Consider the following 27,155-nt stretch of genomic DNA (forward strand, 5'->3'; position numbering starts at 1 on the left):
TTTCAATAAATAAAAAAAAAAAATGGAATAAAAAAATAAATAAATATAAAATATATATTATTAATATCTTTTTGAACAACTAAATATGCACTTAATTTTTGATTAATTCTGAGATAAATAAATTGAATTAAATTAAAGTTTCAAATTACATAACAATCCACGTATTTGTATTTTGTATACCTATACTTTATTTATGAATTTAACAATTGATTCAAGCGAACATTTATCCGCGTAATATCTCCATGATAACAAAAAAGTATATTATCGTTTTATCTTATTGTTTATCGGTATAATTTTACCTATATAAATAAACTGTCTTCACTAAATTCTTTAGATATATATTTTTTTTTTGATTAGCCGTGTATACATTTACACAAATAAACCAATACGTTACAGACCACACGGTGTTGTTATCCTTATATACGGAATTACGGTGCTGAATTAAAATTATGCGGTCCATTGTGTTACAGACTCACGAAAAGAACATAATAATTTAATAATTGTCTAATGACTGCGATAATATCGCAACTTCCTCTATTCTTTCTTTCTCTTTATATCACTAACGCCGATAATCTTAATTTTTATACGTGTATAACACCACATAACTGCCATAGCCATACGCACGCTTATATTGATCACGGGTACGCCTCTCTCATTGTCATTTCCTTCCGATCGCTTTTTGAATATTTTCGCGTTGGCACGACTCGATTCCGCCTCGTTTTACTCGTAACTCATTATGTTTTGACATGTTATTATAATATGAGTATAGGCACGTCGTGCGTCGTATCATTATCATTAGCTTCGATATCGTTTCTTTGGATTTTTCCGGTGCAGTTCCAGAGTACGTCCAACTTTCGTGGTTCCGGTAATCAAACGAAAAAGTGAAAGCACGAGTGTAGATAAGGAAGGCATCAAATACTTATATGGCTGTATAGAAACCGAAATCATTTCCGAAATAAATTATAAACACACCCACTGCAGTACATTGCATAAACCGTCTACGAATTTGACTTTTAAAGATACACACGCACGAAAAAGTACGATAGTTACAATTTATTGTTATATAGGAATGCACGATAGTTGATTCATGTTGGTTGGTTTATAATATGTTGCCCGAAAAAGTTTCGACAACTCTATACACAGTTGATTTGAGAGTTTCTGGATATTTCTTATACGTATATAGGATCCATTATACTTATAATGGTTATAATAGGTAACCATTAAATTCCGTTCATACTGTATACGGCCGAAATTCTACAAATAGTTGAAGAATAGAATAGTTGGTACATAATAATATTTCACGTTAAGTAAATTATATAGAATATATTATACACGCTTAACACATTGATGACAGTCATAAATAAGTATAATTCTATCTATATCAGTATGTATATTGTTAATTAGTGAAGCCTACAGGGGACATTTTTGAATAATACTGGTATTGGTATACTATAGTACTAAAAAAAAATCGAACCAACTAAAAATGAACACTACTATTAAAGCGGGAGTATTTTCGACGTATTTTTAGTTTTACAATATGAAATGTCAATTTTTACTCTCGAAAAAAGTGTTATTTCGAACACTGACAAAATAAAGTAAGTATATAATACTTATATTTACACGAAATGATTCTGTTATGCCGTTACAGGTATTTTATAATCAAATGGTAGATATTTTATTATTTAAGTAGGTATATTAATAAGTAATCGTATTTTATATTGGTTGTAAATATCTATCATATCACAATATTATTATACAATGATAATGATAAACGTGTGTTTAAATAGGAACGTACGAGAATGCAATATAATTATACACCCAAACATGAAGATTAGAATTATAGTAATATAGTATCTTATTATAGTCTTCATGCACCTAAATATACAGTGTAAATAATATACTGATATTGCAGTACTATAATAATCACACTATAGATTAAATTTTAGAACTTCTACTAAATTAGGCATGCTTTTTATAATTTTAATAATTCTCACTATCCGATAATGTATTAAGATATATATATATAGTTAGTCCATGTGTATTATTTTGATTTACGATAAAATATACTACTGCAGTACACGGTGGATCTGTCCAGTGATCTTGGATAGGTTTTCGTAAATTCGCGAAAGCGTGTTACTCTTTTATGACGTTGTCGAGTCAAGTCAATATAATAATATGTAAATAATATGTCATTTACTTAGACCAATATTTCAACACGGTCGCAATTCAAACGCTGTACAGGCCAAAAGTGGACACGCGAGTATGACGAAGGTCTTGCACTTGCACATATTATTTGAATTATATTATGCCACTCGACATGTTTCAACGAGTACTCAGAGTTGTTGATTTTACACACCACACGCGTTTCCGGTTTTGGCATCCTATCGTTAATATGGGCAGCTGACTCGTTTTTTTTTTTTATCAAAAGATGAGCGGTTAAAGTATATTTTCATCAGACAGGTATTCACTTGAACTCAGGTGTTCAATTAAAAGCACAAACGTTCCGTAAAACATTTAATGTTATTCATATACAATTATTGTGATAAGCAACGTCGCGTAGATGCTGTTCAGTCAAATGCAATAAATTTAATAAATAACATCGACACTATAGATATTCAGATACAACTCGTATACATTGTGTTAATAAATTTACTCGAAAAAAAGCAAATAGTATTAATGTCATGGTGTATGATAACTATATGGTAATTCATTACATAGCCATAGTGAAAGATTTCCTAAGAATTTATTAAATCATATTAATGAATGTAATAGATAAATTTGAATACAACCATTAAACTTAAACTAATTACTCTGATCTTATATGACCCAATTTTCATTAATTCAATGTTAGGTGCATCTAGAAACATTGACGCCCATTTCCAGATAATCACAAATGGTCTAATATATTATAAACGAGTATTGCGTTGTTTAATACCGTAATAGGTAATCTTATTTCTGTTAGTCTATTAATTTACGTTTACGTATACAAATTTAGAAATAACTTTTGAAACTTTCATTTTTATATACTAACTATCGGTATATTATTTATTAAATAATTTAATTTTAAGTTATACTGGAAGTATAAAGTTGACATTTTTTAGTTATAGAATTTTTCTAAAGGAATATTTTGGTAAAAACTTACTTAATTCCAACAATATAACGATTAATTAGGTAGTTATATACTATATTAAACTTGAACCGAATTTTTTTCACGTTTAAAGGAACTTAAAAAACAAAGAAATGACATAATTAATAATCATAAAAATAGGTCGTATTCATTTTTTCAATTAATATTTGTTACTAATTGTTATTATATAATATGTAGGTGTATATGATACACGATAAAATAAATTACGTTACAAATTGAGTTGCAACTTACTCATTAATAAATAAGAATAAATAATTATGTTGTCTATTGAGTATTAAGACACCTAATGATCTATAAGTAAAAATCAATGAACCCAGACATTTCAAAATAGGAAATTGAGCACGATTTTATTTTATTTTATTTTTTTTTTTTTATTTAGAAACTTCAAACATTCGAGGTAGAACATAATATATTATGAACAATATCGTAGTATAAATTTTAAATAACGATGTACGTCTTAATCTTAAACACTACTAAATATTGTTTCTTGTTAAATTGACCGGCTATTATTGCGGTTACACTGTAACTCTCACCGTCGTAGACCAAAAAATAAAAAACATATCCGCATTGTCAGGACACAGAATATTCGTTTGAAATAATTACCCATGTATACAATATAAAATATTATGATATAATTTACGATCATCGATAATATTATGATGTATATTTATTGAGTAAATAATAATAAAAAAAAGTGAACATCGAAAGTATTGAATATTATATATTATTATACGCACTTCCGCGCCATTTAGGTATAGGTATATAAGTACCGAAAGTCTGAAAAGTTATGGACGAGAGAGTAAATTAGCCGAAGTCGTTGTTGGAAATCACGATATGATAATAATACCTAACAATATAAAATATAATATTTAGTAATAATTCACGATATTGTTTTTGTGAATATGGACGGATTCATAATCTCAATCACTACAATTTTTTTAAGTGCTGAATTTGATAACTTAATGTATATAAATGTTAGAAAAAAATAACTTTATGCAATATGTATGCAAGCTGACGAATTAAAAAGTCAAGTCCCAGATAACAAATAAAATTAAATTTTGAATAAATAAAAATCTAAATCTGGACGAGTATTACAATATATAAGTTATAACTATAGTTATAAGATTAATCACTTTAACTCATAAATTACTCGTGAACATTCATCAAAGTACTCCGAAAAATATTTTGCTTTAGAATATGAATTAAATTAATGAATTTTCATTAAAAAAGATAAAAAAAATTTAAATTATAATGATAAAAATAATAAAAAGTATATAAAAATATTTTTTTTAAAAAAAATTTTGACTTATTTTGACTAAAAATTATGTAAAATAATATTTTCAAAAACGTTAATAGTTTTTGAATTGACATATATTCATTAAAAGAATCTATGTTTATATATATATACTTAGCTTCAAATGCTTGTCGGAACCGCGTGGTAACTCGAGTCCTTTGACCTCGTTGTGTGTAATGCTACCGTTGCAGCGCCAATGGTTTCGTATACCACGGTTGCGGTTTCCCGTTATATCATATAGTATACACATCAAAAGTGGCATTTTAATTGAAAATCGTTGTTTGGAAAACGAGGCGAATCGGCACCGTGCGTGGGTTGAGGTTTTTGTCACGTCGCTCGCGAATACAATATAATATTAATAGTATTATGTTATATTATTATGTAATCTGAAATTTATTTTTCAAACAATATAATACCATGTAAAACAGGCTCCGTGGTCGGTCGGCGTTTCGGTTTTATTAAACAGGGTCAAAGGTCGCTGGGGTGGTGTTTCGGGTCGATGGCATCGAACATTTTACATTTGTAGTCTATACTGCTCTATTATGTCGCGTTTATTTTTATTGTTCTTGTATTTAAATTTTAAACATATAGATGCCCATTTAACTGACTATAAACGATTTTTCTTTGTCAGTTTTGGGATTTTCGTCTGAGTATTCGCAACTCTTTAAACTTTTACCGAAAAATATATACTATTTTATTACTTTTGATTGTCTTCACAGTATTTTATAGATGTATTAATGATTATATATGTTTTTGATTTTATAACAGGAAGCGAATTAATTAATTTTCTAATAAAGTATTATGATTAATTTCGAATTTATTAAACAAAAATAATAACTTATAAAGTTTAGACAAACAGAGTTAGACCACATAATTTTTGCAGGATACCCTTTCCATTATTCTCCATGACACCAAACGAGAGACGGTACACACACCTACACACATACCTTCATACCAAGAAAATGCTAGTCTGTGCAGGACCCACATGCCAAGTCGTCGACGATAGAGAAAGATAAGTGTACAATCGTACATCATTCAACACCATATCGCGATACATATAAATATATATATACATTATACCTATATATATTAATAATAATACGGTTGGTGGTGGATGTGGAAATTTTTTGTGTGTGTTTAGAGCTGGTTTCAACCGTGAAATGTGCATACGTTTTTGAAATCATTTTGACTGCATGTCTATCCGTGTAGATATTTTTCACTTTTTTTTTATCGGCGATCTGTGGGCGGAATCGAATTATTGTATTTGGATTTTGGATAGAAAGAAAAAACCCACCACCATCATTTTACACGCCTTATATAGGTGCACAGAGAAGATCTATATGGATCGCCAGCGGCGTGGCGGGTCCGGATTTAGGGTGCAACCCTGGGAGGAGAATAGAACATAAACAACAATATTATTATAAGTGGTTAGGTATATTTTACTAATCTCTTACACGCCACGTTGCAGCAACCCTTTCGCGGGCGGCGTCCGTTCGTGCGGCGACTTGTCGTGTCACGTTAAATAAATCGTGCGGACTGTGTACTCAGACCCCACCCCCACCCTTCCAACCATAAACCCCTTTCGCCCATTCATCGGCGACGAGTCTCTCGACAAGACATAACATATTTTTACGATTTCGCGTGGTTTTTTTTTCCACGACAACGCACACGTCACACGATTCTAGACAATATCGTCGTCGCCGTGTCATTTCATCGTAACGCATTCGTATACACATTCGATTATTCGCCTTTCTCGATAAATATTATTATAACTGTCATAATAAGCACACGTCATATGTTGTTTGTACAGTAACAATATATTATGATACAATCCCGAGAAAGAAATATATCATTGAGTTTGAGGCCCGTTTTTTAGAAGCTATATACAGCTGGCCGCCTACACGTTATTCGAACGGCGTATATTAAATATTATTTATATCTTATATGTATATTTTTAATTGCATTTCCTCCGTTCGATTTGAACGAACAATATTATTATAATCACTCGCTCTATAACAACGATATATACACGTTCTATCATATCTAGTTAGTTTTACCCATGTAAAAAGGCTTAATACAATATTGTGTCAACTTATGGTACGATGACTATATTATGCAAGCCGACTACAAAATGTATGAGTATTAATACCGGTTCTAAAGTTATTAAAATAACTGTTGTGTATATAATATAGGTAGGAAGTCGATACTCTTAATTTGTACATAAAATTATAATTTTTAAGGTACCTAAGCGTATATAATTTAGTTTTATTGATCAATAAAGTATACACAAATATCGAAATTGAATAATATAAAATCCAAACAACAATTTTATGATATGAAATCGAAAATTAATGTTAAATAGAAATGTATCACTTCTTAAAAATGAAATAAAACAAATCGTGTGCGTATAATAAATTTTAACGATCAACTTGTACACAACATGGCAAACATACAACGGTACCTACATAAATCACGGTTATTTGTCATTAAAAAACACGAGTAGGTGGAGTTAATTACATTCAAATTTGTCGGTTAGAATGTATAAACTTTTGCGTTTTTTGCAGCGAATATAGGTCTGCAGTTAACTACTCATGATAAATAAATAAGAATAGTTAATAGCGGGGTCGGAACATTTAAATAATATCATATATGTATTTTATACAAATGTGTAAAATATAGTTTCGTCAAATAGAATGCACTTACAGAAAAAAAAAGTATAAATTAAATGAATGAATACAACAAAAACACCCCAGTTCATTAAAAATAATAATAATAATAATAATAATGGGTTTTCTTTGTATTTTATGTGCTATTCCGTTCCGGTGAGCAACGTGACTTCTTACCTATCAGTATCCGAGAATATCAGAAGATCGAGAAAAAAATCGTTAATATATTATATTATATGTAGGTATATTGTTAACACACAGCCCCGCATCGACTGGAGGCATATATATGTAATTTGTATACATATATATATCCATTACAGTGATTCGCCGGACACCAAGTACACACACACACAAAGATATATACTAGAATATATCTCGAGACATTCATTATTATTATCCAGCGCCAGCAGAACTAATTGGATACGACGTGATGCCGCGCACCTTGTTATATACACACACCTAATACTTGAGTATAATATTATGTTCCTAGTCTTTTTACCGATTCTGTAATATAATATAATATATAATATGTGTATATTACTAGCAGCAATAAATCCTCACAAATATAGGCACAATAAAAAACCCTATAATCATAACATACGGTATTGTTATAAATGTAGATTTTGAAGTGCTATGACTTGTAGATATTATAGATAAGTACATTATTTAGAGTACATTTATTCTCAAAAAATAATATTAAAATTAAACCTCACCTAAAGATCCATTTTAAAATATTGTGTGGTGCATGTGTAGTATGTGTTTTTCGACTTCTAATCACCACAATATATACAGAGTATTTAATATTTAAAGCAACACTATTGTTATTTAAGAAAACACTAACGTTTTAGAAAATATTTTTTTTATATAATTTTAAGCTACTACAAAACAACATTTTTAAAGTTTTTTAATCTTTTGAATGACAACATACATTTTTAATTTCATATTTCAAAGCAGAATACTATTTGAAGTATTTCGATCTATAAAAATTAAATTTTGGAACAAGTATAGTTTATTAGTTATGACGACTTTTATAAGAATTTACATTTTTTGACAAATGGTGGTGTAATGTACCATTCCACTCCGCTCATCAAAATTTTAACGTTTAACATTTTATAAGCTACTATAACGTTATCTCATAAATTACTCGTCCAAAATTCAAAATTCGAAGTACTCAAAAAAATATTCTGTTTAGAATAAGAGATGGAACATACATATTACAATTAAAGAAAGTAAAAAAAAAATTATAATAAAAAATAGTAAATAATAAATAGTTTATTTTTTATTAACCAACAATTATATATAAAATAAAATATTTTCATAAACGTTAATAAATAATGATTGTTATACATTATTAAATCGAACGTTCGGTATATATACGTGTATGTGTAATGTGTTCATATATTAATAAATGAAATGTTGAAATTATGTATATACAATAAACATATATACATGGATTTCATTAACACAATTAAAAAAATGCAGTTTGATCGCAATGTAAGAAGGGATAGTTGAACGTCGGATATAATTTTCCTCCCATGGTCATTTTACAACCTTATGTACCTATACACGTATTAAATTAAACGTCAATGGTCAACTGGATAATTATTAGTATGACTAAATGTATTTGTCTCGTACTAATCATAAACATTGATTACGTATAATCAAATATTTATTTAATCATTATAAATTAAATTTCCCAATAACATTTTGCCTGATTAGTAAATGATAACTCCGAGCTAAATCATATAATATTAATAATATCAAACTATAATTTATAAGTAGGTAGTAGGTATCAATATAAATTATACAGGGTGATTTATCAAGGACGCTTACACCCATTTTCTTATGTAATAATAAATTCATTCAAATTATAATTTTTGGGGCGATTGTAAACTCTCCCGATGGTAAACTCTACCGATGGTACACTCTCCCGGGTCTACTCTAGTACTACCTGACAGAAACGTGTAAACTCTCCCGGATTTATTCCTGTACTACCTAACGGAAATATGTAAACTCTCCCGGGTCTAGTAAAAATCATAAAATAAATTTAATATACATTTAAGTTGCATTTAAAAATAGTCAATCATATATAATAATAATTACAATATAAATTAATGTCTTTAGCTGCTATGAACATGATATTATAATCAAAATACAATAAAAAATAAAATTTCAAAAAATCCAATATACATTTAAGTTTCTTTTAAAAATATTCAATAATAATAATATAAGTTACAAATACAAAATATATGTAAAAATGTCCAACTTGTAGTGTAGCAATAACATTTAAAACAACTCGGGAGAGCTTACATACTTCCTACAGGTAACTATAAAGTTGACCCGGGAGAGTTTACTCATTTACTTCAGGTAAACATAATTTTGACCAGAGAGAGTTTACTATTTTTAAAAATCGGGATAGTTTACTATAAAATCGGGAGAGTTTACCACCGCCCAATTTTTGTAATTTTCAAGTATACCCGAAGACCTTTTTTTAAAATACTTGGATATTTTACACTATTTAAGGAGTATCCTATAGCGGTATAAACTTATTTTTTTCAAATGACAGCCATCCTTTTTACTGTAATTTGTTAACCAGATATTTTTTTTTAAATTTTGATATATTAAATCAAATTTCTAAAAAGTATATGAGCTTATATTATGAGTTATTAAAGTGTACATACAAAGGATAACAGTCCTTGAAAAAAGTCTCGCATACCTGTAATATACATGTAATATTTTATCTGATACTCATTATAAATTATGCTAAATATTATATTTGAAAATAAGGTCATCAAGTATGTTTAAAACTTCAAAAAAATCAATTTTGAATAAATTGGTAGGCAAATAAGGATAATCGTGTTTGGAGAATCACCCAGTATATTATAAAAAATAATTGAAATTATAGTTGAACTTCGGGATAATAAATTATTATTAATCCACGACGAAGAGAAATACATTTTATCATATTATATTATTATTATTATGAAATTATTAAGTGGGTAGGTAGGTGAGTACATAATAAGCAACACAACGTGTTGAAATACTAAAAATTATGATCGAATTACAGCGTTAATAGCGCCAACGCCGTCAGAATAAACAATAAATTAACAAACGACCATTTGTCAAAGAAAACACTGTACAAACATAATAAAATGTCTAATATTATAACATAATGATCATGCTTTTACACACAACTGCGACAATATCTAACTGATGATAATTATGCCCTTATAGCGATGTGACCATATTATAGTCGTCGTGTCCTAGTGCCGTACTCTCATAATATTCGTATTATTATGTATACGATTTTGTTACGGGATGATGATATGTACCGTTTTCCACTGGACGAGGGGCAGTTGACCGCGAGTCTTTAATACAACGCGTTACAAGCACAACAATTGAATAGTAAGTATACAATAATAATAGTAATATCGCAGCGTGACAATTCGATCGATAAATCGATGGCACCATCTACAAAATGATATATATAATACAATAATAACGACGACGGTCGACAATACCTAATATAATACTATGTTATGACACGATGTGATTATGTGAACCGTGATGCAATTTCACGATTCCCCGATGCGCCAGTCGGCGGCGCTCGGATATTATACGCCGTACAAGGCAAGCTATATAATAATATATATAACAATAATAATATCATAGTTGGAGCGTAAGTATTAATATATTGTATTGATGTGGGTGCGTATAGGTACTCGGTGCTATAATATATGAATGAACCGAATTATCAGCACGTCCCGACGGCCACACTACAATACGTATTGAGTTTTGATAACATTAATTGTATATATGTACGCGTTTTAATATCATTATACCATATGACGTGTTATTATTGTCACACCTTAACTGTTTTTTTTTTTATTATTATTATTATAATTGCTGTCAGACCTCGTTCGCCCATCTCCCGTTCACCGCACGCATTATAAAAATATAAACACACTTACAATAATTATTAGAATATACATCGATTTTTTATATATATATTTTTTTTATTTTTTTCATTTCCATTATACTACGCCTCTATATGTTTTGACCGCTTGTCTTATTTATAGTACGTATATTGTTGTCAATTAAGGATAAACATGGACCGAGTCTGCGGCGATAGTTATAATATAATGTGTACACGTTGAATATGTGCTTGGGAATCGATACTTATATATATTATTATGTATTCCCTAATGGTTATTTACGGATGAGCGAATTTTCTGGTCGTAGGTACGTTTGAGTAATACCTCTACCCAGATAATTGAGTAACAATGTTTTAACGATTTAACGTTCGACGACAATTAATTTACTTATACCTACATATATGTGTGTATAAAAACTGCTTATAGTTTCACTTCACTCTCTAAACGCACGACACTGGACATTATGTATATTATTATTATTATTACTACTATAACCCTGGGGTGGATAAAACGAGTAATAGCGACACAATATTTAAGTTCATAATATTATTATAACCAGTTCAACTATACCTATCATATAAATAAAATGTATTTTGGTGGTGACTAAAAATAAAGAATCGGAAACGGTAAACTATACTATTCAATATTCATAATATATATATACATAAATATATTTTTAATGTTAACTATACAAAATAAAGTAGTTGAAACTTTTTTCTTTGGCAAAGAACAATAATACACCCATTTATGATGTCCAATATTTTTTTAAGCTTCACGAATTAACAAAATAAATCATAATCATTTATAGTAAACGACGTAATAACTCTATTTTTAATCACAAAACGTAACGATAAAATACCTACTGCAGACATTTACAAAAATATAAAATTCTCGCATTGCAATAAATACGAGAGACAATGATAAAAAATAATATAAGAATCTGGTTAAACGTTAAATGTTAAATCGTAAGCAAATATATCTTTAGTACCTATAGTTTCATATCCACGTATACTTCAACTATAAGATTTAAAACTATTATAAAAATAAATATTGATATATTACAGACATTTCAGCAACGAAATTGGTATCGAAATACATATTTTATTTAATCTATTAATGCCGAATACGTTATTTATTATGACAATATTTCATAATCGTAATAGTTTGTATACTATATTATCGTGAATTATAAATTATTATAATCCATAATACATCTGACTCTAAGATTAATGCAAGTGTGCAACACTTTAATAGAAATAAAACAAACAAACACAAACATTGTAAGTATTGTACAATATTGTACATATTGTATGCAATGAAAGAACGATTTCAATAATATTGACAATCGACCATAATAGTAGTCAACACTTGAAACAAGTTTTACAATCGATATGACATACTAAATAGTAAATTGTATTACTACGCGGGATTGAATAAAATCCTAAATAACAGTATGAAAGTTTAAAAAGAAATAAGTCTTAATATTATGTTATTGGTACTTGGTAGTCTAATAATAAATAATATTTTTTTAAAATTGGATTTTCCGTTCCCGTTTATATTTTATCTGCAGTAAAAGTTTCGAGAAAGTAATGCTAACGCTGAATAAACAGACAAATCGAGATATTTTGTAATAAATCTTAGATCATGACACGAGTAGAATTTATAGATGAAAAATGTATTCTATAAAATATAGAAAAGAAAATATATCAAAGTCCGTTTAAACATTTAGAGAAATCCTAAACGTTACGTTCTTTTTATTTTTGTTTAATACAATGATATATGTATAGGCTATAGAAGTGTTATACCAATAATACGTAGTTGTGTAATATAATTATTGTCGAAACTGTAACATTACACAACGTTCTAGTTAATTTTGAACGCATGTAGTATAAAAACCTGCTGTTGAAAGTTTCGATTTGAATAAAAAGTCTTTATTCATATTTATATTTAATTTGCATACGTAAAATAATTTATAGTTGTAATTATTAGTTTTTCGAAAATTAATGATCTCAACTCCCAACAATAATGTGTTTAATATAACGATCGAAAAACTAGTTTAAGCGAGTCGACCGTCAATTAATATAAATATTTGACTACATCAGAGCTTTCTGAACCTTAGTAAATTGTTGTTAATTAATTTGCAAAAAAAAAATTTCTCGTCACTCGTCGTGTGAGGTTTTTAAAAAAAATATAATACATTATATATTTCTTACACCCTATTATTCATTATCCTAATCGTTGCTATTAATTATCCTCGAATTCATACCTATAGTTGTAAAAGGTAAAACCATTAGAAAGACACCTCTATTTAAAACGTATGATATAATATGATAAATACTTATATCGATCGGTTTTCTTTTCAACGTACCTACTCACTATATTATAATATTATAACAGTGTCACTTCTGCCCGAAGCTATAAAATCCGTTGCAAAAATACATCATCGTCTTCCTATGGCGTTTCTACGATATTTTCTCGTTTTTGCAATCTCGCAATCTACCTGCCTACCGCCTACCGGTTTCCGATACACGCGCGTGCGAATATAATATACTGCAGCCAGCTGCTGCAGACGTCCGCCGATCTGAATAATCAGCTGTCGCTCATAAAATTGTTTGTGTACAGTTAGATCGTTAAAAATAATATTTATTAGCACTGCTGTGCGGTTTACTACACAATTACGAGTGTATATTACACTATAATACATGCAATATAATATATCGATCGGAAGTGTTGTAACTGATTATTATTATATTATATTGTTGTGGTGGAATATTACTTGTTAGGTCGCCGAACGGACACGCATTTAATGTTCTTAAAGGACTCGAACAATATTATATAGTTATGGCGATAATATCTTATAGTAGTCGTTGTATAGGTACCCAATACCGATTTATAATATACCACAGATGGAAATCAATTGATAGACCGCCGAATGAAAACACACGCGCACGATGAAAAATAATTACACACGTATTGTTAGCCGTTAGGTATGTATTATGAAAAAGTCATCTGCTGCAGTTATAATAGTATAACTGCAGGTATATAAGGAACGAGACGCACATTGCGCTGTAAGGTTCATGTATGACGTATAATGTGTTTTTAAGTAGGTACCGCTTTCAATAAAACACATATTATTATTAATATCTAGCCAATGATATAGGTATACACGTATAATATGGGTAACCACATATCTATAACCGTATCATTATGAGCGTGGTGGATAAATTAGTGTATTATGTTATGGAGAGAAAAATAAATACGATTTCGTCCTCACACATGTTATTATATTTTACACGGTCTTAGATGAGTTAGATGCATCCTCTTAGGATCGAGCCATTACTATATACCATATATTGTAACTATACCTATTACATTGGTCGCGTATATTTGTGCCTATACACGACCGACACGACAATAACAATAACTCTTTCGAGCCCGATATAATTATACATAATACATATTATAATACGAACACCGTTTGGAAATTGTTTTCAAACCGAAACGTGACGTTACGTTATAATCGGTTATTGTATTACACGGGCGAGTATTTATGGTACATAATATAATATAGTGTCACGGGTAGTGGTATACCTATGGTGATATAGTACTAAAAGTCGTAGTTGTAAATTGTAATAGTGGTAGGTAATAGTAGGAGACGGACACGTTGTTGTGTTACGCAAGAATAAGATGACTCGGAAGACGATGATTCGCCGGCGTTGAGCGCGAGCTGCACGCGGAATGGGAGTCGCATTGTTGTCCAGATCACGTATCTCTATTTCTTTCTTTTTATCTTTCAAACGCGCACACGACTATTGTACTGTGCGCAGGAGGCACAGTACTTTAACTATATATAATAATGTACGCTTGCAGTACTTACCGAATATTTGCATGTGTCGAGTATTTCCACTTCTGTAAGAACGCTATCGAACGTCACGTCGTGTCTGTACAACAGGTCTATACGTAACAAAACAAAACAAAAAAGGATTAATTAAAAGTGCATTATGCAAACAGCGTGATAAATGTTATCTATTTTTAAATCAGAAAATGTACTTCGTAGTTCGTACATACCTATACTTAGATACAGGTACAATAGGTACATACATACATATATAAATAAATATTTATGTAGGATACAGCATACAGACAGACAACACTTAGGCATTTATAAATCTACCAATAACACTTCAGCTAGAGTTCAAATTATAAATCAATACCTAGTCCAAACATTTATGTATATTATTATTCTTCCGTGACAGGGACTTACACGTTTTAGAATTGATCACGTATTGTTTATAAAAAATCGAATAGGCATAATATAATATTTAATACAACTTTACTTTTATAAACTCTTCAAAAAGTCTTTATAATAATAGTACGTAGACATGTAGTGTACGTTATCATTGTATGGACAATATAGTGTACAACATTTAAGTTAAATATTAAAATAATTATATACCTACTAAATTTAATTGAATTTACGATGTTTAAAACATCACTTTTTAAGCTATATTAGAACGAATAGCGATAGCAGTTTAGTGCTTAGATGTTTAAATTTAATTTTTACCAAAATATTAAAAAAAAAAAAAAAAAAAATAAGACTATAAAAGATTGAACACCTACAAAAATTTCAGGGTTAACGTGATTAAAAATGAAATTATATGTTATTATAATATTTTACTTACAATTCGATTTTTTTTTAACGAATGAACAATCAATTACATTGCATACATGTAACTGCATATGAAACACTTTATTGTATATTTATATTGTTTATTTGTTTGGAATAATAAATTGTATATTATCAGAAGTGAAAACTCATTGTAAAAATTACATTTTCCTCACTTAAAAATTAGACCTTGAAATAGTATGGTATCCTTAAATAGGTACTTATTCAAATTGATTACGATATCTTTAAATAGAATACTGAAATATGTATTTTTCACATTTAAAATTATTTATTATATAGCTATACCAGTTATACGTAATAATGAAAATCACGCGAATTCATACGTCTGCAAGTTGATATATCATGAAAAACTTTAAATGTAATATAATATTAACTGCGAAGATACTTTATAAGGGCATTAACTGCATAAAAATATAGTTTGCTAAACTCACGAGTAAACCAAATGAATAAATAAATAATAAAAAGATATTATAGATTAGTCAGATTTTTAATAAAAACATATATTATGCATAATTAAAGTGTCTTTAATTTTTACCCACAACTCAAAGACATAAAAAATAAGTTAACCTATTTCTCTAGTAGTCTTATCATAGTAGTAAGTTAAACCATAAACGGCAATAAAATAAAATTGTTTTAATCTCAAATTGAAACGATATACATAAATATATCGTCAAAACCGACGAGGAGAAAATATTATATTCAGAGAAGCTACTATACTTCTCATTTACTGTTTCGACGAAGATTTCCTGACCGTAAATTCACAAAATGTAATACTGTCGCTATATATAAATAGAGGTACGTAAATACGTTATATTATACGGTCGTGTAATAACAAACGTATATTTTTATTATTATTATTATTATTATGTGCGCGACGATGAGACGGGTCTTACACACCACGGCGGTCTTCTATCTGCGAGCCGCCGACTAAATAGCAGAATCGCGCGGGTGAACGATGTACGTTATGTCCGGCGCCCACGGGTTAGCGTTATAATAATAATTTAATAACGAGAAGTGACCGTCAAAACAGACGGCCATATTTCTAAAAATATAGAAGGAAAAGAAAAATTTGATTTCGGCGACGGCCGCCGGTGTGCATAATATTTACATGTAGGTACGTGGAATATTCGTTATGTGTATAGAAAACGGCGAAAGGAAGCGCTCGCCGCATTTTTTTATGTCGCGTACAAATCATTTATAAAAAAAAAAAACATCGTCAGCGACAAAACGTTTTATTTTTCTCTCGTTTTCAATTAATCGAGAGGGCGGACTTTGACTCTGCTCGCCGAAGGAATCATGTACGCCTATATTTATACATATAATAACATAAAATATTATATATCATAAATAACACGCACCACACCGCGGCAAATAGTACTACAATATTATTTACGAACCAAATGAAAATAATTAACAGGCCAGGTATTTTAGTAGTGGTGTCTATATACCCAATGCCGATATGTTGGTGATGTTTGTTGAACTTGCGCGCGTGCATAGGTCGTAGCCCACGCGGCCTCGCGCCGCTACTACCGCAAAAACCGTAAATCGGCGGCGGGTCAAAGGTCCCAAAGAAAAACCGACAAACCAAATTTATTTTATACCTATACATAATATTATTATACTGTATACCTATTATGGAACATAAACAAAAATAAAAAAATAAACACGGGAAAACGAAAAACGCTTTTGATTGAGATTTATTGTTGAACACGCGTGACGTATCTCGGTAGCGCGTGTGTGACCACCAGCGGCGGGGCAGCAACCGTACAGTGCGGTAACGGACCGAAGGACACGAATTTTCGCGTCACGAGTCGAGTCACCGCGGCAGCGGTATCTATATAATGTTATCGTATGCGTATTTATATTTATAATAAAACAAGGGAAGAAAACTACGTAATATATATAATGTAGTGTAAGTATGGTCGTTCTTACGATTATTTTTTTTCTCCTCTCCGCATAGGTACCGTATAAGACGTTTATTTCATTATTATTATTATTATTATTTCTTTTTTAATAGGGTTAACCAAGACCACGTATAATACAGGATGCGGCGGCGACGGGTATCCCCCGTGGAGGTGGTCACGATGAGATGTATGTATAATATTATTATTATTATTATTATTATATTATACACATAATATAATATGCTTATCAGATCGGCTTTGGCCCGCAAATGAACACGTTACGTGTCACCGGTGGAAATCTGAGGATATAAGTACACGCCACATAGGTACCTATAAAACATAATAATATATGTATGTTATATCCTTTATTATGTGTTTATTGTAATTTTCTATATAGTGTGCGGCCGCCGCGCCAATGCGCGATCAGTTTTAATTTTACGTGTTTCGGTCGATAAAAAAACAGTTTGTATAGACCGCGCGGCCAGAGTTGTTATTATTATATACAATAAAATATAATTTACGAATGGTAAGAGGTGCTTAGGTATACCTATGTAGATATCCTGCACACCGCTGCAGAGCTATATCATTGTGAGTGTTGTGACTCGATGTTTATGCCACCACCGTTAACTAATCTCAACCAGATCGTCACACAGATTACCTAATAACATCTAACATCTATAATAGCTGTGTTTAAGTGTGCGTTTACACTTATAATTATTATCACATCGATAGACTACACGAGGATGCATTAAATAGTAATAGCACTACACGGTCGCATTATTATTGTTATATTTTTAATATTATTGGTATTGGTAGGTCATAGACCGTAGGTATTATATTATTATACAGTGTACCATTGTTTTGACAGAAAGTGCATAAAATTGTTGCACCGGTGTTTAGAGAATTAAACTATGTTATATTATTAATGTAACCACGCGAACGGACGCTATAAATTCCCACGTAAATGCAAACAACCAAACGTGCAGACATCAGTAGCTGAGTCGTTTTAACAGTAATAATAAAATAAACACGCATTATTTTGTTCGAAGTAAATACAAAAACAGAGTCGATAAACTTTAGGTGAAAATTATACGGATTCTGTTTGCCGTCTGCACTCTGTACACTTCTACGAGTTACTGGCTATTTTCCACTAGACGATAAACACGAGTTCGAAAATGTAGTTACTGTTTAATTTATTTTTTAATTTAGTGTTTAGAAGAAAATGACTTAACAATATACTACAATGTACGTATTGGTAAAAATATACACACCTCGCGTCAATATACCGTCTACGACGAAGGACATTGAGAAATCGTACCCATATCAAACAATATTTTTCACCCAATTTATTTAAAAAAATATTACGTCTTCGTTAATCAGAGTCTGATGGCCTTTCCATGAAATAGTAATAATTATGAATTATTTATTACAATATCGGCGTGTGTCTAAACATAGATATTTACTGACCTTTTCGTTGTTCGTGTCAACGTTTTTAAATTCAAATCGAAAATCATCATGCGTGGGTATACGCATATTTTTTCTATTGCATATTATAATAATATTATGCATGCGCATATTAGTCAATAATAATATAATAATATATTACATTATATTTTATAGTTAACAATCTTACTTTTATTCGAACGTGAAAATAAAAATGTAGAACATATCATAATAATTTGATAAAAAAAAAATATATAAAATTCTACACAATATTTTAAGTATCACACAACAATGCGTTTCCTTCAACTACAATAATAATAATTGGTGAAATATAATGTTATTTTATATTTTGTTATTCCGAATCTATTTATATACCGTTGATACTTAATATATAGATAAATGTTGAAAAATAAGTCCAGGATTCGTTAAGCACGTAAAAAGCGATGACGTCTATAAAACGTGAATAACAATTATTATACTACTATAAACCAGCACAGGTAAATGGCATGAGTTTAATTTTAAATTTCCGAGGTAAAAACTCCAGCCCCCTCTCACTTTGAATGTTTAATAACTTAAAAAGGGATTGAGCACAAACGAGGGAATTAAAACCACAAATCCAGCAATAAACAAATAAAAACGTATCAATATAATTCAATTTCAAAATACCATAGTGGGAAGGGCGGAAACATAGAGCTTACATCCAGTATTATTGAAATGTAAATATACGGTGCGGAGTTCGTTGTGCTTTTAAAGAGTATAATTTTATAGTACACAAAACACCAATAATTATTTGATATAAATTTAACCTTGCCAAGCATATAGTAGACTTTGAATAGTGGAAGTATAAGCAAATAATATAGATACCTATATGGGTTATCGAACTTTACGCTATATTTTAAGCTACAGTTCATACGCTACATGTTTTTACTAATATTATACACATTTTTAAATTTTTTATGATAAAGTTTTAAGAAATTTAACAAACTTTAAAAGTTTAAATAAGATTGAAATTCGATTTCGAATAGCTTGAGAAAAAAATTAAGTTTAAATTCATGAAAACTCATCCTTGAAGTAATATTATAAACGCATTACACTCTGCGCTATTGAAATTGGAATAGTTAAGTATATATCTAATAAAACCTGAAGAAAAACCTTAAAAAAACGATGCGAAAGTCGGTAAATAAACATAATGTTTAGGTACCAATAGGCAACAAGTCTGTTTGATTTTGTTGAAGCATAATTTTTAGTTCATTCCATTTTAAGTTTCACAAAGTACAATACATCGTTGATATTTTCAGACAGTCCTACAAAACTATTAATTAAAACGAGATAATATACCTATTTTTGAGTTATTATTCGGTGTAGAACGTAAATAAAAGATAAAAAAAGTAAAAAAAAAAAAAAAAAAAAAAAAGAGAGAGAGATAATAATTCGTAAAGAAATTTGTTTCGCATTATTGATACATACACGCATTGATTGGTCACTAAATTTTAGTTTATTTTCCGTTGTATTTATATACATTACAGAAAGAGAATTCGTGTGGCCGTTGACCGCGACGGCGGCAGGCGGAAAGCGCGATAAATTTGTCTGCACCGCGAAAACGGAGAGGCGGTGGCGGCGATTTCACACATTTCGGGAACGCGTCCAAGTTTATACGCGACGCGCACCGTACAATTTAATATACAACGTACAATAATAATGGTAATATAGTGTCATCGAGATTCCTGGCGTGCCCACGGGAAATCCTACCTCAAGTTATGCGGTCAATGCGAGGGGATTGAGTAACGCACGACAATACGATTATATAGTCGTGGAATATATAATATATGGTTCACGTAAGCCATTTTGATGATTGATAAAAATTTAAAAATAAGTTTTTAAAATAATGTTATATACGAGTTATTTTTTTAAAAGAGAAATTTGTATAGTAAAATCTTTCAAATAATATGTTTATTTTTTTTAAAAAAGATTTTCAGTTATTATCACATAATGTTTTAAAATTGTTTAGAATTTACATTTTTCTCTGAAAGACAGTGCATAATTTCAGCCTTTGGAGCTTAAAGTGTTACATGGATTCTGGAATCTATCCAGCACTGAGCATGATAATATTACAATTTACATTCGTGGTTAGGTGGCATAGTGTTTTCGTAATCACAATCCGAAATGGACATACGGGCGGTCTGGTAGCACGGACTATTATAATATTATGTTATATGTATGTTAGAAAAACGAATCGTCCGTTTGTGTTGGAAAATATAATACCATCCGTGACGAATAACTATAATAATAATCTAAAATCTATTGATCGTGGAGTTTTTTGCGCTCAAGTCGTCCGCATCATCCCCGCAATATCCGTGGGTTTTTATTTTTTTATTGCGCACGTAAAACCGTACAAAGATATTGCACGGCGTGTTTCACAATAATTGGAGATGAACCGACTAGATACATAATAATATTGTACCTGTTGTGTCGGGCATACACTTGTTGCTGTGGCGGATATACCTGTTGCGGGGCGATCTCGCGAGCGGCGAATAACGAACGCCACGCGGTATCTTCAATGAGTCTCGTTTTCCCTCGAGCTGAAGACGGGGTGTTAGGTCGGGGCCAGCCGAACACGGTTGTATGGTTCAATTAATCGGATAATCGTTACCGCGTAATTTATATTACATACCAATATATTGTATATATTATTATAATATTATTACTACACGGGTATTATATTTCCGTATACGTATATTACTCAGGTAAAATACGCACCAACTATCTACGCGAGTTATACGTACATTTTTATAACTTATATAATATTTATTATATTACGTACATTTCAAACATTATTTAAATTTTTCAACTTAAATAGTTCATTTTCGAATTGCATTAATAGCCATTAACAAATTAATGTATCCATTATAATAGGTTAGCTTTTTCCAATTAATTTAAAAAATATTATGTTAAATTAAATCATGTTTATTAATAACTATAAGTGTTATTGTAACTATTTATTATTATGTACGTGATAACAAAAAATAGTAGTAAGCGTTTTAAAAAAAAAATAATGATAATTTATAATATTTAAAAATTTGAAAGTTACCATGTATAATATTAAGGATGATAATAATATAACCAAATGTCCAATTATTTAATATTAGGAAATGTATGCAATTAAAAATACATAAACATATTAACTTTAACTTTTATAGAGGTTAAGTAACAAGTATGTTATTTATTAAATAGCTGAACACTTTTAACGTTGATTTAACTTAACTAACTCAAATGATTTTTTATGATTAACTTACCCACCTTTGAATATATCTAACTACCGCTATAATACGAAACGCGTAAATCATCGATCACTCCGGAACGTCGTAAAACAATGTAATATATCGTTTTAAACACTAGTTGTACGCGTAGTTCAAGTTCTAAGAAATCACGATAGAGACTATACAGTACACAGAGTGCTGTTCTTATGATTTATTGTATTTTCGTTTTAAACGTTAAGTCACCGTAAAATTTATACTATCTATGCGAGAAATTATAATACATATAATATGTACATCGACAACAATACTGATCAGAAATAATAATATATCACGTACCTGCAGTATATTACGTACAATGTCGTTATAAGTATTCGGATTTCGATAAAAGTAAATGTACAATTTACAATGAAACATTTATTATTATAAAGGAATATCTAAATTAAATTGTTTTTTTACGTACTATTTCATAGCCTTTTTTAACAAGCTCGAAAATTGAGCCGATTGTACATTTTAAAAAACTCTACTAGCTTTAATTAATACCTACGTTAAAAAATATAATAAATCACGTATTTCTCACAGACATTAATCATTTCCATTTGAAGAATTTATTTTTATATTTTCATACAAATAATACGTATGTATGAATAAGTTTAATATATCATATGAATTGATTACAATGATAAAAGTTAGTACCTATACAACATTTATTCTGTCACACAAAATATTATTTTTATCCATACAAATATGTAATAATAATATATAACATATTAAATAATATCTAAATACCTACTATTATATTATACTAAAATGATTTTTTTGTTATGAAACTATTGAAAATATGAATACATTTCTTAGTCATTCTTGATAAGTTGATTTAAATATTTTTTTACTTGTACATTCAAATTTATAAATCGTCCAACCTCTTAACAAATAACAAAATTATATAATAACAACTTTTAATATATACTTGCTGAGCTAAAATTAATATAATACTAACTGCATAATATTTCATCATAAATATAAATGTTTAAAATTTCTTGTAAAATGTGTTACTATTATTAATTTAATAAAGCTTATTTTTAATTTTATAGAGATATATGTTTAACTCGTAAGACACGATAACATATTATATAAACCCAATTTCAGCTTTAATTAATTGTAGTCTCTCAAAGTTTGTCACTTCGACTAACTGCTCCCCATTTTATCTTATAAATGCGACCACTTGCAATTTGTTCTTTAGACCGAGTAATTAACAATATTTTGATGACAAATTATTCTCTACTAATAAATTGACAAGTTTAAAAACGTTATGGATGGTAGAGACGGTGTTAAATTTAGTTATAATAATAATATACTCTTCATTCCGAAAACACGTCATTGTCGCCGACATAGCTGCATCAGGGGCCAGGCCGCCAGGGTGACTGGATGCATGTGTGGCTATGTAGGAAATAATTAGATACTCCAAAATCACAAAAATATATAAATCCGGAACAAGCACCTAATAGGACACATCGCGGCGATCCATCTGTAGTGCCTTAATAAACATAATGTTATATGTTATTATTAGAATCTATTTATTTTGAACAGTCTAGAGGTATTTGGATCATTTGGAATGGCTTTAATAGTGTGTAAAAAATCTTACTACGGTTAGCGCCATAAAGCAGTACGCGGGACATATGAGATTTATGAACCTTTGGTATTTGGGGACACACACATAGTTCACCAACATCAGATGCTAAATGTGTCCTAACAACGACATTATTATGTTGTTATCTCAAATAAATTTACTTAAACATTTTAGAAAGGTCGTGAGAGTATAAAAATTATACTTCGTTATTTTGATCATTATAAAATCGAGCTGATAAGCTTGCGCCTGTTACCGACAATATGTATTTTATGGGCTTATTGATGTGTTATATGGTATACAGTGGTTAATTACTCTAAGAAACTGACTTATGTAAAAGTCCATAAAACAAAGTGAAAGCTTTACATCACATAACTCTTTTTTTTTCTAACAAATTTTAATACCATAAAACAGTTCATCAGAACTCTAATAGCGTTAATGTCACGTACATACACCAGACAAGCAACGAATAATTAGTGTACCTATGTAACTAATAAATAATAAGATATAAGTAATATATAAACATTAAATATATGCTACATAGTAGGTACACTATGAAATTAAAATAATAGATGAACCATGATAAATTAATTGCATTATTATTGAATAATATTATACAAATGCATGTTGAAAACGGTCATTTTCTTTTTCTAACGTCTAACAATAAAAATAGTAAATACGTTAGCCGTTAAGTATATACTTTTAGTATCGAGCAAATCTAAATAATATCGCAATCCCCCCCCCAAAAAAAAAAAAAATTAATAGATATAAATAAAAAACATTTATATACCCTTCATATTGGCTACAACCTCTGATAACTAGACCCTTTTAAGTATAATTTAAAAAATAAAAATATATAACAGTACAATAATTATTTAAGATACAGGAAATTAAATGGTTAGTATTTTTTTCGGGTTGATTATAAGTCAATTATCGTATACGAATTAATAATATTGCAGTATCAAATCACCGAATTAATGAATAAATTCTAAATTTTAACAGATTTTGTATGAATGTTATAATTTATTGTATCTACAATTAATTAAATACAATAGTTATGTATAATAAAATAAAATGTTGTGGTTATTAGTGATGAAAAACAAAACTTATACCAGTTGTACTAAATCAATTTTCAATTAAAGTACTATACAAGAAGTCGAATTTATATTTAATTATGTTTTTTTTTTTTTAATCGGCTATAGTATAAGACCTAAACTAGAAAAATAATTTTGAAATCAATACAATGACAACCAAGAATAAAATATCAATTTACAATATAGGAAAAACCACTTGCATCCTTTAAAATGTAAATATAGTGCTTGAAATATTAACTTATAGCTTATAATTTGTAAATAAGGCAATCACGTTGGGCTTTCTTAAGTATCATGTTAAATGAAATTGAATACCTATTATGATAAATAATTTGGTGATGTTTTCCAGTGACATAACCAGGAATTTATTAACCCAAATACTCAATAATTACTTTTTTTATTTGGTCTCAATACTTAACAGTACCTATAATTAAACTTAATAATTAACAGATAATTTAACTTATAAACATGAAAATAAAAAGCTATAACATATTTATTTAACAAATGATAACTTATTTAGTAAATTATATTTGAGTAATTAAGTAAGTAGTATATTAAAATAATGTTTTATTAAATTATTAACTAGGTTACTATTCAAATAAAAATTGCTAAAAATACATAAGTATTACATTTTTAATTATTAATTTGTTAAGAGGATGTTATATCTACATGTGTTATCTTTGACTTATAAATGAATAACATGGTACATTTTACATTTAGAATAATCCATGTTATATTTAATTTTAGAGTATGTTGTCAGCCTGTTATAAGTCTGTTATCGAATTGTGAGTTGGTAGGTTTTTTTTTAATTAAATTTTTTTTAAAACATATTGTTATATTATTTAATATACATAATTTATTTATTTAATTTTTCAGACTAAATTTGAATTAAGTACTTTTAGATTCCGACTTTCTGAACAAAGCGATAGATGTATTGGTTTTACCTTTGACAATGATGAGTTTTTTATTTTATTCATAGTTATTATCTTTTGGAGCAGTAAAACTGTTTTAATATTCAACTTTGAGGATGGTTTCTGCTAGAAAACTGGATCTGATTCAATCAGACTATTTGATACTTTGATACTTTAAGATTGAGAGATCAAAAGTTCTTATGGGTACGTATCTAACCCCCACCCCCCTAGGTACGTCACTAATGTTTGCCTATAATCATAATTCTACGTAGGAGGCCTCTTATATAATAACGGATAGTCCCGTTTACACCGAGCATTAATCATTATTTATTATTATTATAAATTAAAAAAAAAATTAATCAATTGATTAGTTAAAAATAATGATAATAATAATAGCATTACACACCCGTGTTCACTATATACATGTTTACTTAGCGGGTGTTCTATATATATATATATTCATTAACCATAGAAGTATCATCATCTGTATACAATATGTATAATAAGGCGAGGTTTGACCCTTTTTTTTGATTGCTCGTTTATACCGAATTACCCGCGGCAACATGGCTGTGGCACGAGATCGCCACCGGTAATAATATATTGTTACAACTACACTGTGGAGAACAGAAGACATGCGATATTTACAACGGTCGAACGATATATTAAATAATATGACGTACACAACAATAATATATTATCTATAATAATAATAAAGATAGGCGTGTATCGTAACTGGGGTTGGTACCTATATAGTTAACGGTGGCATATTATTATAATGGACCACGCAAGAAGAGAATATAGCAACTATAATATATTGTAATACCTACTCAACTATTAAAATATGTTGTTTTCTATAATAACTGATGAACTGCTTGTATTTATATATTATTATTATTCTGATATATAAAAAGTCATATTGTATAATAGAACACTAAATTTCGTTTTCGATCTTAATACATAATAATAATAAAGTATATAGTATGTAGTATATACCTATAATAGTTATTAAAAAATCGGCCCTTCTAACTGCCGAAGTTTTTATTATTATTATTATTATATACTATTACATTATTACTGTTATCATTATGAACAATAAATGTCCGAACATACACAAACACGTTACTGTTGCAGGTGGCAGGTGAGTAATGCAAGTAGTAAAATACCGCCATCGCCGTCTCGGTGCAGTAACGCGTGT

General features: G+C 29.3%; 1 protein-coding gene across 2 annotated transcripts in view; it reads right to left on the reverse strand.

Moving 5' to 3' along the window:
* Positions 1-27,155, reverse strand: part of LOC114119626 (ras-related and estrogen-regulated growth inhibitor-like) — a 76,663-nt gene that overhangs the window by 23,380 nt on the left and 26,128 nt on the right. For both annotated transcript variants that reach the window (XM_050203762.1, XM_050203766.1), the window contains exon 4: positions 14,921-14,997. In XM_050203762.1, the coding sequence (XP_050059719.1) occupies positions 14,921-14,997 (77 nt within the window). The remainder of the gene's footprint in view (positions 1-14,920; positions 14,998-27,155) is intronic.

Source organism: Aphis gossypii, chromosome 1, assembly GCF_020184175.1.
Source record: "Aphis gossypii isolate Hap1 chromosome 1, ASM2018417v2, whole genome shotgun sequence".
Lineage (NCBI taxonomy): Eukaryota > Metazoa > Arthropoda > Insecta > Hemiptera > Aphididae > Aphis > Aphis gossypii.